Here is a 13,011-nt window from a genome sequence, read left to right on the forward strand (position 1 = left end):
AACTCTCACATCCATACATGACCACTGGAAAAACCATAGCCTTGACTAGACGGACCTTTGTTGACAAAGTAATGTCTCTGCTTTTTAATGTGCTATCTAGGTTGGTCGTAACATTCCTTCCCAGGAGTAAGCATCTTTTAATTTCATGGCTGCAGTCACCATCTGCAGTGATTTTGGACCCCAAAAGAATAAAGTCTGACACTGTTTCCACTGTTTCTCCATCTATTTGCCATGAAGTGATGGGACCAGATGCCATGATCTTCGTTTGCTGAATGTTGAGTTTTAAGCCAACTTTTTCACTCTCCTCTTTCACTTTCATCAAGAGGCTTTTTAGTTCCTCTTCACTTTCTGCCATAAGGGTGGTGACATCTGCATATCTGAGGTTATTGATATTTCTTCTGGCAATCTTGATTCCAGCTGTACTTCTTCCAGCCTAGCGTTTCTCATGATGTACTCTGCATATAAGTTAAATAAGTAGGGTGACAATATACAGCCTTGACGTACTCCTTTTCCTATTTGGAACCAGTCTGTTTTTGCTAGCATGTGAAATGAGTGCAATTGTGCGGTAGTTTGAGAATTCTTTGGCATTGCCTTTCTTTGGGATTGCAATGAAAACTGACCTTTTCCAGTCCTGTGGCCACTGATGAGTTTTCCAAATTTGCTGGCATATTGAGTGTAGCACTTTCACAGAATCATCTTTTGGAATTGAAATAGCTCAGCTGGAATTCCATCACCTCCACTAGCTTTGTTCCTAGTGATGCTTCCTAAGGCCCACTTGACTTCGCATTCCAGGATGTTTGGCTCTAGGTGAGTGATCACACCATTGTGGTTATCTGGGTCATGAAGATCTTTTTTGTATAGTTCTTCTGTGTATTCTTGCCACCTCTTCTTACTATCTTCTGCTTCTGTTAGGTCCATACCATTTCTGTCCTTTATTGTGCCCATCTTTGCATGAAATGTTCCCTTGGTATCTCTAATTTTCTTGAAGAGATCTCTAGTCTTTCTCATTCTATTGTTTTCCTCTATTTCTTTGCATTGATCGCTGAGAAAGGCGTTCTTATCTCTCCTTGCTGTTCTTTGGAACTCTGCATTCAAATGGGTATACCTTTCCTTTTCTCCTTTGCTTTTTGCTTCTTTTCTTTTCACAGCTATTTGTAAGGCCTCCTCAGACAGCCATTTTGCCTTTTTGCATTTCTTTTTCTTGGGAATGGTCTTGATCCCTGTCTCCTGTACAGTGTCATGAACCTCCGTCCATAGTTCTTCAGGCACTCTGTCAGATCTAATCCCTTGTCCTTTTATTATTGTTAAAATACTTCTCATCGGTTTTTCAGAAATGATGTTAACTATTTCAGTCTGTCTCCATAAGACCTGAGTTTGGATGGCATATTTTAGTAAGAGATGATCTTCCATATCCAGTTTTCTAACACTATTGCTAATTTTTCCATCCTTCTATATGTACTTAAATACTAGGTGAATTAAGAAAATAATGTTTTAAAAGAAACCTTTTTATTGTTACTTTAATCTACATACCATTCTGAATTTCTTTGTGGGTTTTTATAGGAGAGAAGACTGAGTTTTGTCTGCTCTTATAGCTGACCAGCAAAGAGTATATTTCTTTGATGTTTATATTTTATGAGTTTTTTAGTAAAAAAGTGCTGAACTTTCATGTCGAATATCTATAACTAGAAGTGTTAGAGTTAATACTAATAGTAGTATTTTTCTTTGGGTGTTATTATATTGAGGTAAACACAACTAGATCTGCTATATTCCTATAATATTATGTATATTTCTGTATCTCCTAAGAGAGAATAACAACCGTGTGAATATTAACTACTTGATTTTATGCTACTTCATCAAATTCATGTTCCATTTCATTATTAAAAATATATATTTTTGATAAAGCAGAATTCTTTAGTCCATAAAGACAATCCCTATCAATAGTGTTTTCTTTGACAGGGCTTGGGGTTAAAAAAAGAAGATATTAAGGTTTACAATTCATAGATAAAATAGCTAACTAGAAATATTCTTGAAGGAAGAAAATGCAGTTTTTGTATTTGAGAGTGATAAATATAATGAAAAAGGTATATTGAAAATGTGTAATTCCATCATAAATAATCAATAGCTGTTAACAAATATTTTAACCACAGGCACTGGTGAGGTAACTGCAGTGGTGTTCATACACTATACTGCTATTGTATGTAATTTTGATAAAGCTTCTTTTGTAAAATAGCATCCGACTTAATGCTATGGCTTTCTTGTTGTTCTTTTAGTAAGACTGTATTTACATATTACAGATATTGCAGCCCGGAATACTCTTTTCCATCTCAGCAAGAGGTTATCCAGTTTGCCATCAACACTGCCTTTGAGACTGTAACTCTAAACCCACGGGCTCTTGTTGTCTGTGGCACTTACTCTATTGGAAAAGAGAAAATCTTCCTAGGTGGGTGATAGCTATAGCTAATTTACATTACTGTATTACAAGGATCAGATTCTTTTTGCATAAAGCCCTTTCAGGCATCGTTCTTGTGCTCGATATTTATTTCCTGAAACAATTCAGTATTACCTTTGAAATTGAAGAAAAATTTGATAGAGTTTAATTCCTTTAAACTTTGAAAGACTTAATGGAAACATTTGATAAGTGTGTTTATGGTAGCCTTTATATCTACAAAGTGTTGATAGAGCAAAAGCCCACACTACATTAATATTTTAGCAGACTGAGAGATGACTAGTGTATAGTTTCACTGCATTTTTTGATGATAATTATCAATTAATTATTTTAGAGAACAGGTTTAGTTTTTGTTCCTAAATGATTTCTGGAAATGCAACTGTAATTTTTCTAGATAGTATGGTACTATTTTGCAAAGTATTTTCCATTTCTTCTTAACTGTGGTCCCATAATGTCAAATACTAAGATGTAAAATGATACAGTCAGGGTTTTAACTCCTGCAAACTTATTTTTTCCCCCTCCCTCAACCCCTTTCCATCCATCTTTTATAATTTTGAAAGACTAGTTCTTTAAAAATAAGTTATTGGATTTCTCACAATTTACTCCTTATGGTTCTGTTGCTCAGTCGCTTCAGTCATGTCCGACTCTGTGTGACCCCATAGACGGCAGCCTACCAGGCTCCTGTCCCTGGGATTCTCCAGGCAAGAACACTGGAGTGGGTTGCCATTTCCTTCTCCAATGCATGAAAGTGAAAAGTGAAAGTGAAGTTGCTCAGTCGAATCTGACTGTTAACGACCCCATGGACTGCAGCCTACCAGGCTCCTCCGTCCATGGGATTTTCCAGGCAAGAGTACTGGAGTGGGGTGCCATTGCCTTCTCCGTTCCTTATGGTTAACCAAGAAAATTATTCAGCCTTTTTGAGACATTATTGCGAAAGTGTGAATGTTTTAAATTTCTTTTTGGTAAATTCTTGTTTTAAAGTTGATTAAGTTGTTATTTAATCTTTTCATGAACTATAACTTATTATTTTTAAACTTTTCCTGTAGCCATTGCCGATGTTCTGGGTTCAAAAGTAGGCATGTCCAAAGAAAAATATAACACATTACAGTGCTTCAATATACCAGAAGTCAGTTCCTTCATCACTACAGACATGTGCAATTCACTGGTTCACCTTCTCCCAATGATGCAAATTAATTTTAAGGTAAGCACTCAAGAGATACGTCTTTAGGATGAACTAGAAAAGGCAATCTGATGATTGTAAACTAGAATGCCATTTTACTTGCCATTTTACTTGCATTTAAGGTAGAGAAATTCAGTTACAACGGAGACAAAGTAGTTTGCCCTAAAAAATCCTTTAAGTGAAATTTGAAATGTTTTTAAGTTTTTTTTGGTGCAGCTGTATAGAGTGATTCATATGCTCACCAGGAGTTTAGGAGCTAGGGAAGGAAGAAACAAAGGAGGAAACAAAAATAGAAAAATGTATGCATCTCTCTGGTCGTTCACACCTTCTGTTTATAAGATTATTTTCCATTTCTTCCTGGATGAGTGGGGAAATGAATGAAGAATTCTAAGGCATTCTTACTTTTCTTCAGGTCTATTCTGTATATTATTAAGCCACTATACCATTGATATATGTTGAAAATACATATGTGAGGATTAAATGAAATAGTAGAGGTGTATTTTAAAAAAAAGCTCTAGTGTTAGTTCTGAGGTATAAATTAAGATACATATGATGTGACCTCCCTGTAATTTATGGGGGTTTGTTTGTCAGATTTATTCAGATACTAAGATTCATTCCTTTTACTAACATTTTGACACCTTGCAAAGGAATACATCAAACCTGTGTATTAAAAGCAATAAAGAACATGATGTACACCAAAAAACATATCTTTAATTTTGTTATTTATGAAACAATTTTATGGAGCCTTTTGAAATAGCTTAGTAGGTATTGATTACTATATCTGTCATAAATAAGAACAGTGATACAGTGTAAGGAAAATTAGTATTTTAGTTCTATGCCTTGAGTAAGGAAATTCTCCTCTTTTCATGAGATTATGATAAAATCCTTTTGGCACCTATTTCCATGAGTATGTAATTCATAAAAATGTCAAGGATAATCAAGTCATAGTGTTGTCCATTAGCATTTAAGCCAGCTTTGCAAACATGTGTTAAATTTGAGAGGTATCCAGTTTGCATGGAGGCTAATGAGAATGTTGCTTAATCAAAAAATGAACACTGATATCCTGAGGAGGGTATAACATATGTTTATGATTTTTATCTTACTGTCTTATTTCTTGCTTAGTTTGTTTCATTTGAACAAATGATCCATTTAAGGGGACAAAACGGGTAGGGGAGTCAGAATATTATGGAGGTGAAGGGGCTGAGTTTTCAGGAAAGAATGTTTATGAGTACCTTGTGCTGTGAGAGGTCATATAAGGAAAGGATGACGTTCACAAGGACTATTTCAGTGAAGTAATGTTGGAGGAAGCCAGAGGCAGCAGAGGGCTAAGGAATGAATGAGGAGGTATACAGACAGCCAGTAAGCACATGAGAAAAAGAGGATCAGCACTGTTAGCAATCAGGGAACTGTAAATCAAAGCCACAGTGAGACACCACTGTAGACTCACAGCGATAGCTGTAGTAAGGAAGATAGTGCCAATTGTTGATGAGGATATGGAGAAACTGGAACCTCATGTATTGCTAACAAGACCGTTAAGTGGTGCAGCTGCTTTAGAAAACAATGTGTTAATGTCTTTAAAAATTAAACATGGATTGAGTATATGATCAGTAATTCCAGTCCTAGGTATATGCCTAGGAGAATTAAAACATAATGTCCACACAAAAACTTCTACACAGATGTTCATGGCAGCGTAGTTCATAGTAGCCATAAAGCTGGAAAAAGCTCCAGTGTCCATTAAATGATAAATGGATTAAAAAAAAAAGTGTTATGTACATAAAACAGAAGTATTCAGCTGTAAAAAGAAATAAATTACTGTTTCATGCTGCTGTATGAATAAGCCTTGAGAACATGCCAAGTGAAAGAGACACAAAAGACTACATATTTTATGATTTCATTTATATGTAATGTCCAGAATAGGTAAATCTGGAGAGAGTAAGTAGGTTAGTGGTTTCCAGGGCTTGAGGGAGAGGAGATAGGGAGCAACTGCTAATGAGAACAGTGTTTTCTTTGCAGGGGTGGATGGAGGTATTGATGAAAATGTTCTATAATTAGGCAGCAGTGATAGTCACATAACTTTGTGACTGTACCAACAACCACTGAACTGTATGTTTAAATAAAAAAAAAAAAACTAGCAGTTACCTGCTTTGAAGAAAAAAAAAAGAATATCTGAAATCTTTGTCTTATTTCCATTATTTGTTGTATGTTTTTGGTATTTTTCTGTAGCTCTTCCCCTTCTTCCATTAAAGTGACCAGGTATTGATGACATTCTTTTTACAATTTCATATCTTCAAAACGCAGGTGGAGCGGAAGCAGATGGTTACCATAAGGCTACATTTTAGTTAGTACTTAAAGGCAATTTTTTAAACTAGGCAAAATAGTTTTATTGCATCAGAGAAAATGACTTTTTTGTGCAAATGTAAACATGATACAATTGTCAGGGTTTCTGAGGCCGGCTTGAAAGACTTAAAAACACTGTAAATCAGGGATCCCCAACCTTTTTGACACCAGAGACTGGTTTCATGGAAGACAGTTTTTCCACAGACTGGGAGACGGGAGGGGAATGGTTCCGGGATGATTCAAGCACACTGCATTTCTTGTGCGCTTTATCTCTGTTATTATTACATCAGCTCTACCTCAGATCATCAGACATCAGATCCCAGAGGTTGGAGGCCTCTGCTATAAATGATAGCACTCATGCTACCTAGTTCAGCATCCCAGGTTCGTGTATGTAAGAACGTAATTGACTACCACCCCTGGTTTTAACCTGATTGATGGGATGTGGTAAAACATTAGTTATAGATGATTAATTTCATACTGAAAAATAACTTTAGTAGCATCTACTGAAGGCATTTTTATCACAAACTAGTTATCAATAAACAGAGAAACAAGTCATAGATCAGGGACTTTATGTTGACTAAATCATAATAAAATTCCTCATGATAATAGTCCTCCAGTTGTGGTTAATGAATGACTGGTGGTGGTTGCAGTCTTCTGTGTGCTTGGCTTAGATGATGATGTCCTGTGTTTTTGTTTGTGGCACAGGTTAATGATGTTTTTGTGGTAACTCTAATTTGTCTTATGAAAAGCAGAAATTACTTCTGATTCAGTTCTCCCGAGTGTTTTTACAGAGACACATACTGCTACTGCTGCTAAGTCACTTCAGTCGTGTCCAACTCTGTGCGACCCCATAGACGGCAGCCCACCAGGCTCCCCCGTCCCTGGGATTCTCCAGGCAAGAACACTGGACTGGGTTGCCATTTCCTTCTCCAATGCATGAAAGTGAAAAGTGAAAGTGAAGGCACTCAGTCGTGTCTGACTCTTAGCGACCCCATGGACTGTAGCCTACCAGGCTCTTCCGTCCATGGGATTTCCCAGGCAAGAGTTCTGGAGTGGGGTGCCATTGCCTTCTCCGACAGAGACACGTAAGAATGGATAAATTTGATGACCTGTTTTTGAAAGTTGGACTCTTAGTTTATGATACTACATGTATAATTGCTCTAAACCTGGCTCCTGTCATTTTCGTTTCTTTGTGAGGACAGGAAGAGAAGAGGATTAGTAATTAAGCAAAGAGCATTATGTTAGCTAGATCCTAGGCTAAGCAAGACAAAAACCTGAAAATTTGCAGAACCAGGGATGTGGTAATGAAAACTTATATATCTGTAACTGAAACTTTTTTTTGGAGGAGGGATAGTAGTTGGTAAGATATATAACTGTTTAATGGTAGGTGTACAAATTAGCAAAAGATCATTATTTGATATAAAAGAAATCAAAAGATTATTATTAATTCACCAGTGAAATATTAATGTCTGATAAACACAATAAAATCATCAGCCTGTAGATAATAAGAAGAAAATTTTTTAAATGAAGCACAATGATGTGTTTGTCTTCTACCAAATAGGCATACTTTTTAAAAAGGTAGTATTCCTATGCTGAGGTTCAGAGAAATGGCATTCTTCATCCACTTATAAGGGAAATTAGGGGCAAATCCTTAGCTATTCCATTTCTAGGAGTTTATAAACAAATAAGTCCTTTCTGAAGAAATCAATCTAAGGTTCCTAGGTGCTGATGGTGTAATAGATTATGAGAGTTTTAAAAAGAAAGAGCACATTGTTTCCATTAAAAAAAAAGAAAAGGATTCAGAAAGTGGTGTTTATGGAAGTCTTCCCTTATGCTGTAGGCTTCCATAAGGCGAAGGCTCTGTCTCACTGACCACTCGAATATCAGCCCCTGGAACAGATACTTATTGAATGAACGAATAGGTAGATGAGTGGATTTGTCTTTATGATTTCTTCAGAACTTCTTGCCAGCATCTTTTTAAAATTCAGTAGTTTATATGTATGGTTAAAGAAGAAAAAGGAGACTTCTGGAAATCCAAGATGACACTATATACTATTTAGGTTTCTTATTGTTTTAAATAAAACTAGGATGTTATTATGGAGACAGCAATGGCAACCCACTCCAGTACTCTTGCCTGGAAAATCCCATGGACGGAGGAGCCTGGTAGGCTGCAGTCCATGGGGTTGCTAAGAGTTGGACACGACTGAAGCGACTTAGCAGCAGCAGCAGGAGGATGTTGCTATAAATTTACATTAAGCCTTTGACACTCTGGGTTTAGTCTTTAGCCAAAAAATATTAGATTTTTTTTTTTTTTTAAATATCCCTCATGCCATTTTGGCTTTATCTGGGTTTTTCTTATCTTTCGAAGGTTGAACCTTGGTCACTGATTTTCTAAGAATCTTACCTAATGTCCTCACTAGTGACAACCTTAGTTTGGAAAGTTCTATTCTACTCAAAATGTATTAGCGTTTATTTCTAATTAGAGCAGCCTGAGAAGTTTTGCAGTTATTCTAGTTCATGTATAAAGGGTGAAAAGGAGTAAACATTTGAAAAGAGCTACTGTGCATCTTAAAATGTATGTCTGTGCTGAGTATAATGCAGTTATAAAGTTATTTCCATCTTTATATCCATCCGTCAGTCCTGTATTGGTGTAAATGCATGGAGAGTAAGGATTCACATTTATCAGTGTTAGTATCATACCTCTAATAAGGGTTGCAAAAAGTCAGACACGACTGAGCTACTCACACACACACACACACACACACACACACACACACACACACAACTTCAGTTAAGCAAAGGGGAAAGTTTTTTTTTCAGTTATTTTATTTTCTTGTGAGGAACACAGCACTAGGTTTTCCAATGCTCACCAACTGAAAACTCCCCAAAACTGTGCCGATGCAGCATTTTAATCATTCTGTTTTATTCCACATTACCCATCTTCACCAACCATTAAATAAATATCTTGTGTTTTTTTTTTTTAAACAGGGTTTACAGAATCACTTGAAGAAATGTGGTGGGAAATACAATCAGATTTTGGCTTTTCGACCGACAGGTTGGACGCATTCTAACAAGTTAACTAGTCTAGCAGATATTATTCCCCAGACCAAAGGAAACATTTCAATATATGGTATATTCATTTTGCTTTTACTCTTAATATTTGGAATTAGTTTACATTTTTTTTAAAAAAGCGGTAAAATTAAGATCCAACAAAAAAGAGGCACCAAAGTATCTTTAAGAATTTAACAGGTGAAAATTGCTCCTCACTTTCTAAACCTATATCTTTAGTACATTGTAAACTTATATAAAGAAGTATGGCTAGTAGACAGTGACTAATACAGAGGAACCCGTGTGTGTTATCAGTGACATGTCAGGGAGATTGTAGAACTTCCTGGCCAACCCAATATACTACTCAAAAGGAGAGATGGGTGGTACCACTGTGTTTTAAATGATGCTGTGGCACTGAGAATACGAAGACAGTGACGGATGTGGTGACAGCAAGAGTTACAGACTTGACTCTAATTTTTTCATCTTTGGAGTACGTTAATCATTTCTGTCCTCAGAAATTGGCTTATGACTATAGTGGCCAATGGAGACATTTTTAGACCCTAGTTTACTCTAACCAGGACCCTTTCTCTGTGGTATTTGATCTTCAGTAAAGAAGATAATGAGATTTTGAATACTTAATCTTTTTTTCCTTTTTTTTCCTTTTAATGTGTACAAAGCTTGGGGATGGAATCTGCTTACTTGCTCTGGAAATCAAGAATCTTTTGCTTGTTACCCTTCAGGTTTTACTCATATTTCTTCTAGAATTTTCATGAAATCAGTAGCTGGGCAAAGTGCTTAAGGGAAGAATTGTTTAAAAAGAAAAAATCTATTTACATATAAGAATCTATAGAAATACATATCATTAAGTATCTACATAGAAAAGTAGAAAAGACCCAGGGATTGAACCCAGGTCTCCTGCATTGGCAGGCAGATTCTTTACCATCTGAGCCACCAGGGAAACTCACGTAGAAAAGTAATAGTATTTTTTAATGTTCAAAAGTGTTTATATAATTTTAATCTTTATTATTTGTAATAGACGATTTCCCTGGTGACTCAGTGGTAAAGAATCCGCCTGCCAAGGCAGGAGACATGGGTTCGATGCCTAACCTGGGAAGATACCCTGGAGCAGGGCATGGCAACCCACTGCAGTATTCTTGCCTGGAGAATCCCATAAATAGAGGATCCTGGCATGCTACAGTCCATGGGGTCGCACAAAGTTGAGCACAACTTAAGGACTGAACAAAGGAAAAACAATTTGTAAAAAATACTAGCAAATTTTGTTATCAGAAAAAAAAAGCACCAAGGAGTTTTTGGCAAAAATACTTGGATTGCTTTCTTTTTCTCTTTTATTTTATTTTGGGTGTATGCAGTTTTTTTTATTAGTTTGTTTAGTAAGCACTATCTTTTGTATTGCAGGGATTCCTTACAGTGAACACAGCAGCTACCTAGAGATGAAACGTTTTGTTCAGTGGCTGAAGCCGCAGAAAATCATACCTACTGTGAATGTGGGCTCCTTGAAATCTAGACGCACAATGGAGAAATATTTTCAAGAGTGGAAACTGGAAGCTGGATATTGACATTACCCCAAAGGGCTCAGAAATAGTTAAATAACTTAGACCTCGCTTGTTAGTAGTTAAATCTTCAGTGATAATGAAGTACACTTTATGTGAAAAACCTCATGAAGGTCACTCGTTCTGCCTAAGTTCTCATTTACATTTGAGTAGTATGTTCATAGTACTGACTGTGGAGAGCATCTTAGCATCGTCTGTGATAACTGAGACTGGTCAGCCTAGTACCTTTGTATTTTGCCCCTTCTTTCGGGGGCTATTGTATTCTGCATCCAGCAGCAGGAGGGGAAACAAAGACAGATTCGGGAACCAAAGAATTCATGATAATGAACTCTATTGAAAGCATTATATATAAGTAATTACGTATCTTTAAAATTATTTAATATGGGGCATATTTTTATGATAAAAAGTTTATATGATATGCATACTTAAATAAATTAATCTTTAAATATGCTATAGTGTCATTTGTTTTTTAGGGTTTATAATTGATGTTTATGTAATTTTATAAAATTTCAGTGACAGTAATTGAACATTTGACTCTGAAGATGACTCAGAGAGCCTAGATAATTACCCAATAAAGGCTGGAGAAAAGCTTGCATGAATAATGTTTATCTGGATTGTTTGCTCAAGACATCAGATAACTAAAAGTTTAGACTGCAATTTTTTAAGTGAGATTATGTAATTTATTTATGAATCTGGATCACCCAAACAGAGATTAAGTAGCTGATCCAAAATGAAAATTTGGGATAATGCATGTTTTAAATGTTTTAATGGAGTTTAAATAAGAAAACATATTTTTGCATTGGGCTTCCCTGGTGGCTCAGCAGTAAAGAATCCACCTGCCAATGCAGGAAATGTGGGTTCAATCCCTGGGTGGGAACATCCTCTGGAAGAGGAAATGGCAACCCGCTTCAGTATTCTTGCCTGGGAAATCCCATGGATAGAGGAGCCTGGCATGCTACAGTCCATGGGGTCATAAGAGTCCTACACAAGTTAGCAACTTAACAACAACAATTCTTGCATTGCCTCTAACAATGAAATTAATTTAGGGATTTCTTAATAAATGTTTTAATAGAAAATTATTTTCCATAACAGTTTTAGTCACTAGAAGGATGGTACTTCCAATGAAGTTTATTTTCATAAGCTTGGATTTTACTTTGTTACAGAGGTAATTGTTAACAGGGATCACATTAAGGGAGGAAAAGCTTTGGGGACCCAGTAGTAATAAATCCAGTGTAAGTATGTTCTCAGTTGACTTCAATTATGTATTTAAAATATTTTGACTTGTTTGGGCTTGGTGTTTTACACTTTTTATAAGTTATTAAGAATTAGAAAGACTACAAATAAAGGAATTTTTAACATGGGAGAGATAGTATAGTCATTTAAGGTTATTACTTATTATTTGAGTAATAGTTTTTTCCTAGAATTGTATTTTTCATTGGCAAAAAAATGTTTCATGATTTTGACTGTTTTACTTTGGAAATCCAGGCGTGTTATTTAAGAGCAGCCTCAGCTGTCTCATTTTCTAGCGCAGAAACATCTTTCTACACAATCGTCCTTTTATGGCAGCTTAGAATGGTTTTGTTTTGCTATTATTATTGCAGAATATGCACAACCTCATTTAGAGACCATCCCAAAAATGGGATTTATTTTATAAATAAGTCACAACAACCAAACTTTTCAAGGCTCTGTTGAAAACTGTATATGAAATTCTTAGTTCTAATAGCCTAACAACCTAATTTGGTAGGTAAAAATTTTCACTTTTAAAGTGAAACAAAAGAAGCAAAGAATTAAATGGACAGCAGCTCTTTAAGTAGAGAAGGAGAAATAGAATTAAGCCAATGCAGGGAAAATGCTTTACCACACGTTACATGTATTGGGGACTTCTCAGAAAGCTCCTTTATACTCTTAATCTGACATTGAATATTCAATTACCAGATACAGTGATACATGACAGGTTGTTTGCAAGTTCTCATGACTTTGATTTAACAGGAAAACCTTTTCTACTTGCTGTCAGTGCCTTTTATTTCTAAGTTATTTATCACTTTCCCTGCATTTTTTAATGTCCTTAAATATGAAACTGGTTTTCAGAAAAGCTAAATTATTGGCTTTCTTGTGTTATTGAGTTATATTCCTGTGAACCAAATACATCAAGAATTTACTTATTTGGTCCTGAATAACCATCTGTACTCCAGGAGATAGGGACAGGAAGGCCTGGCGTGCGGCTGTCCATGGGGTTGCAAGGAGTTGGACACGACTTAGCAACTGAAAACAGCAACAACAGCCATCTGTACTGGACCAGGAAGTTTCAAGTACCAATATCTAAAATTATCTGTCTTGAAAGACTATTGATTTTGCCTTGTAACTTTCCTGGTGGTTTTATCCCTGTTCATTCAGTTCATTTGGTATTGATATTAGAAAAACTCCAAATA

General features: G+C 35.9%; 1 protein-coding gene across 3 annotated transcripts in view; it reads left to right on the forward strand.

Moving 5' to 3' along the window:
- The window catches only part of DCLRE1A (DNA cross-link repair 1A), a 25,088-nt gene extending 14,056 nt beyond the window's left edge, over positions 1 to 11,032 (forward strand). For all 3 annotated transcript variants that reach the window (XM_010859303.1, XM_010859305.1, XM_010859304.1), the window contains 4 exons: positions 2,295 to 2,440; positions 3,493 to 3,647; positions 8,952 to 9,093; positions 10,428 to 11,032. In XM_010859303.1, coding sequence (XP_010857605.1) covers positions 2,295 to 2,440; positions 3,493 to 3,647; positions 8,952 to 9,093; positions 10,428 to 10,588 — 604 coding nt within the window. In that variant the 3' untranslated portion in view covers positions 10,589 to 11,032. The remainder of the gene's footprint in view (positions 1 to 2,294; positions 2,441 to 3,492; positions 3,648 to 8,951; positions 9,094 to 10,427) is intronic.
- Positions 11,033 to 13,011: the final 1,979 nt, after the last annotated feature.

The sequence above is a fragment of the Bison bison genome, unplaced genomic scaffold (assembly GCF_000754665.1).
Source record: "Bison bison bison isolate TAMUID 2011002044 unplaced genomic scaffold, Bison_UMD1.0 scf7180017864456, whole genome shotgun sequence".
Taxonomy (NCBI): Eukaryota; Metazoa; Chordata; class Mammalia; order Artiodactyla; family Bovidae; genus Bison; species Bison bison.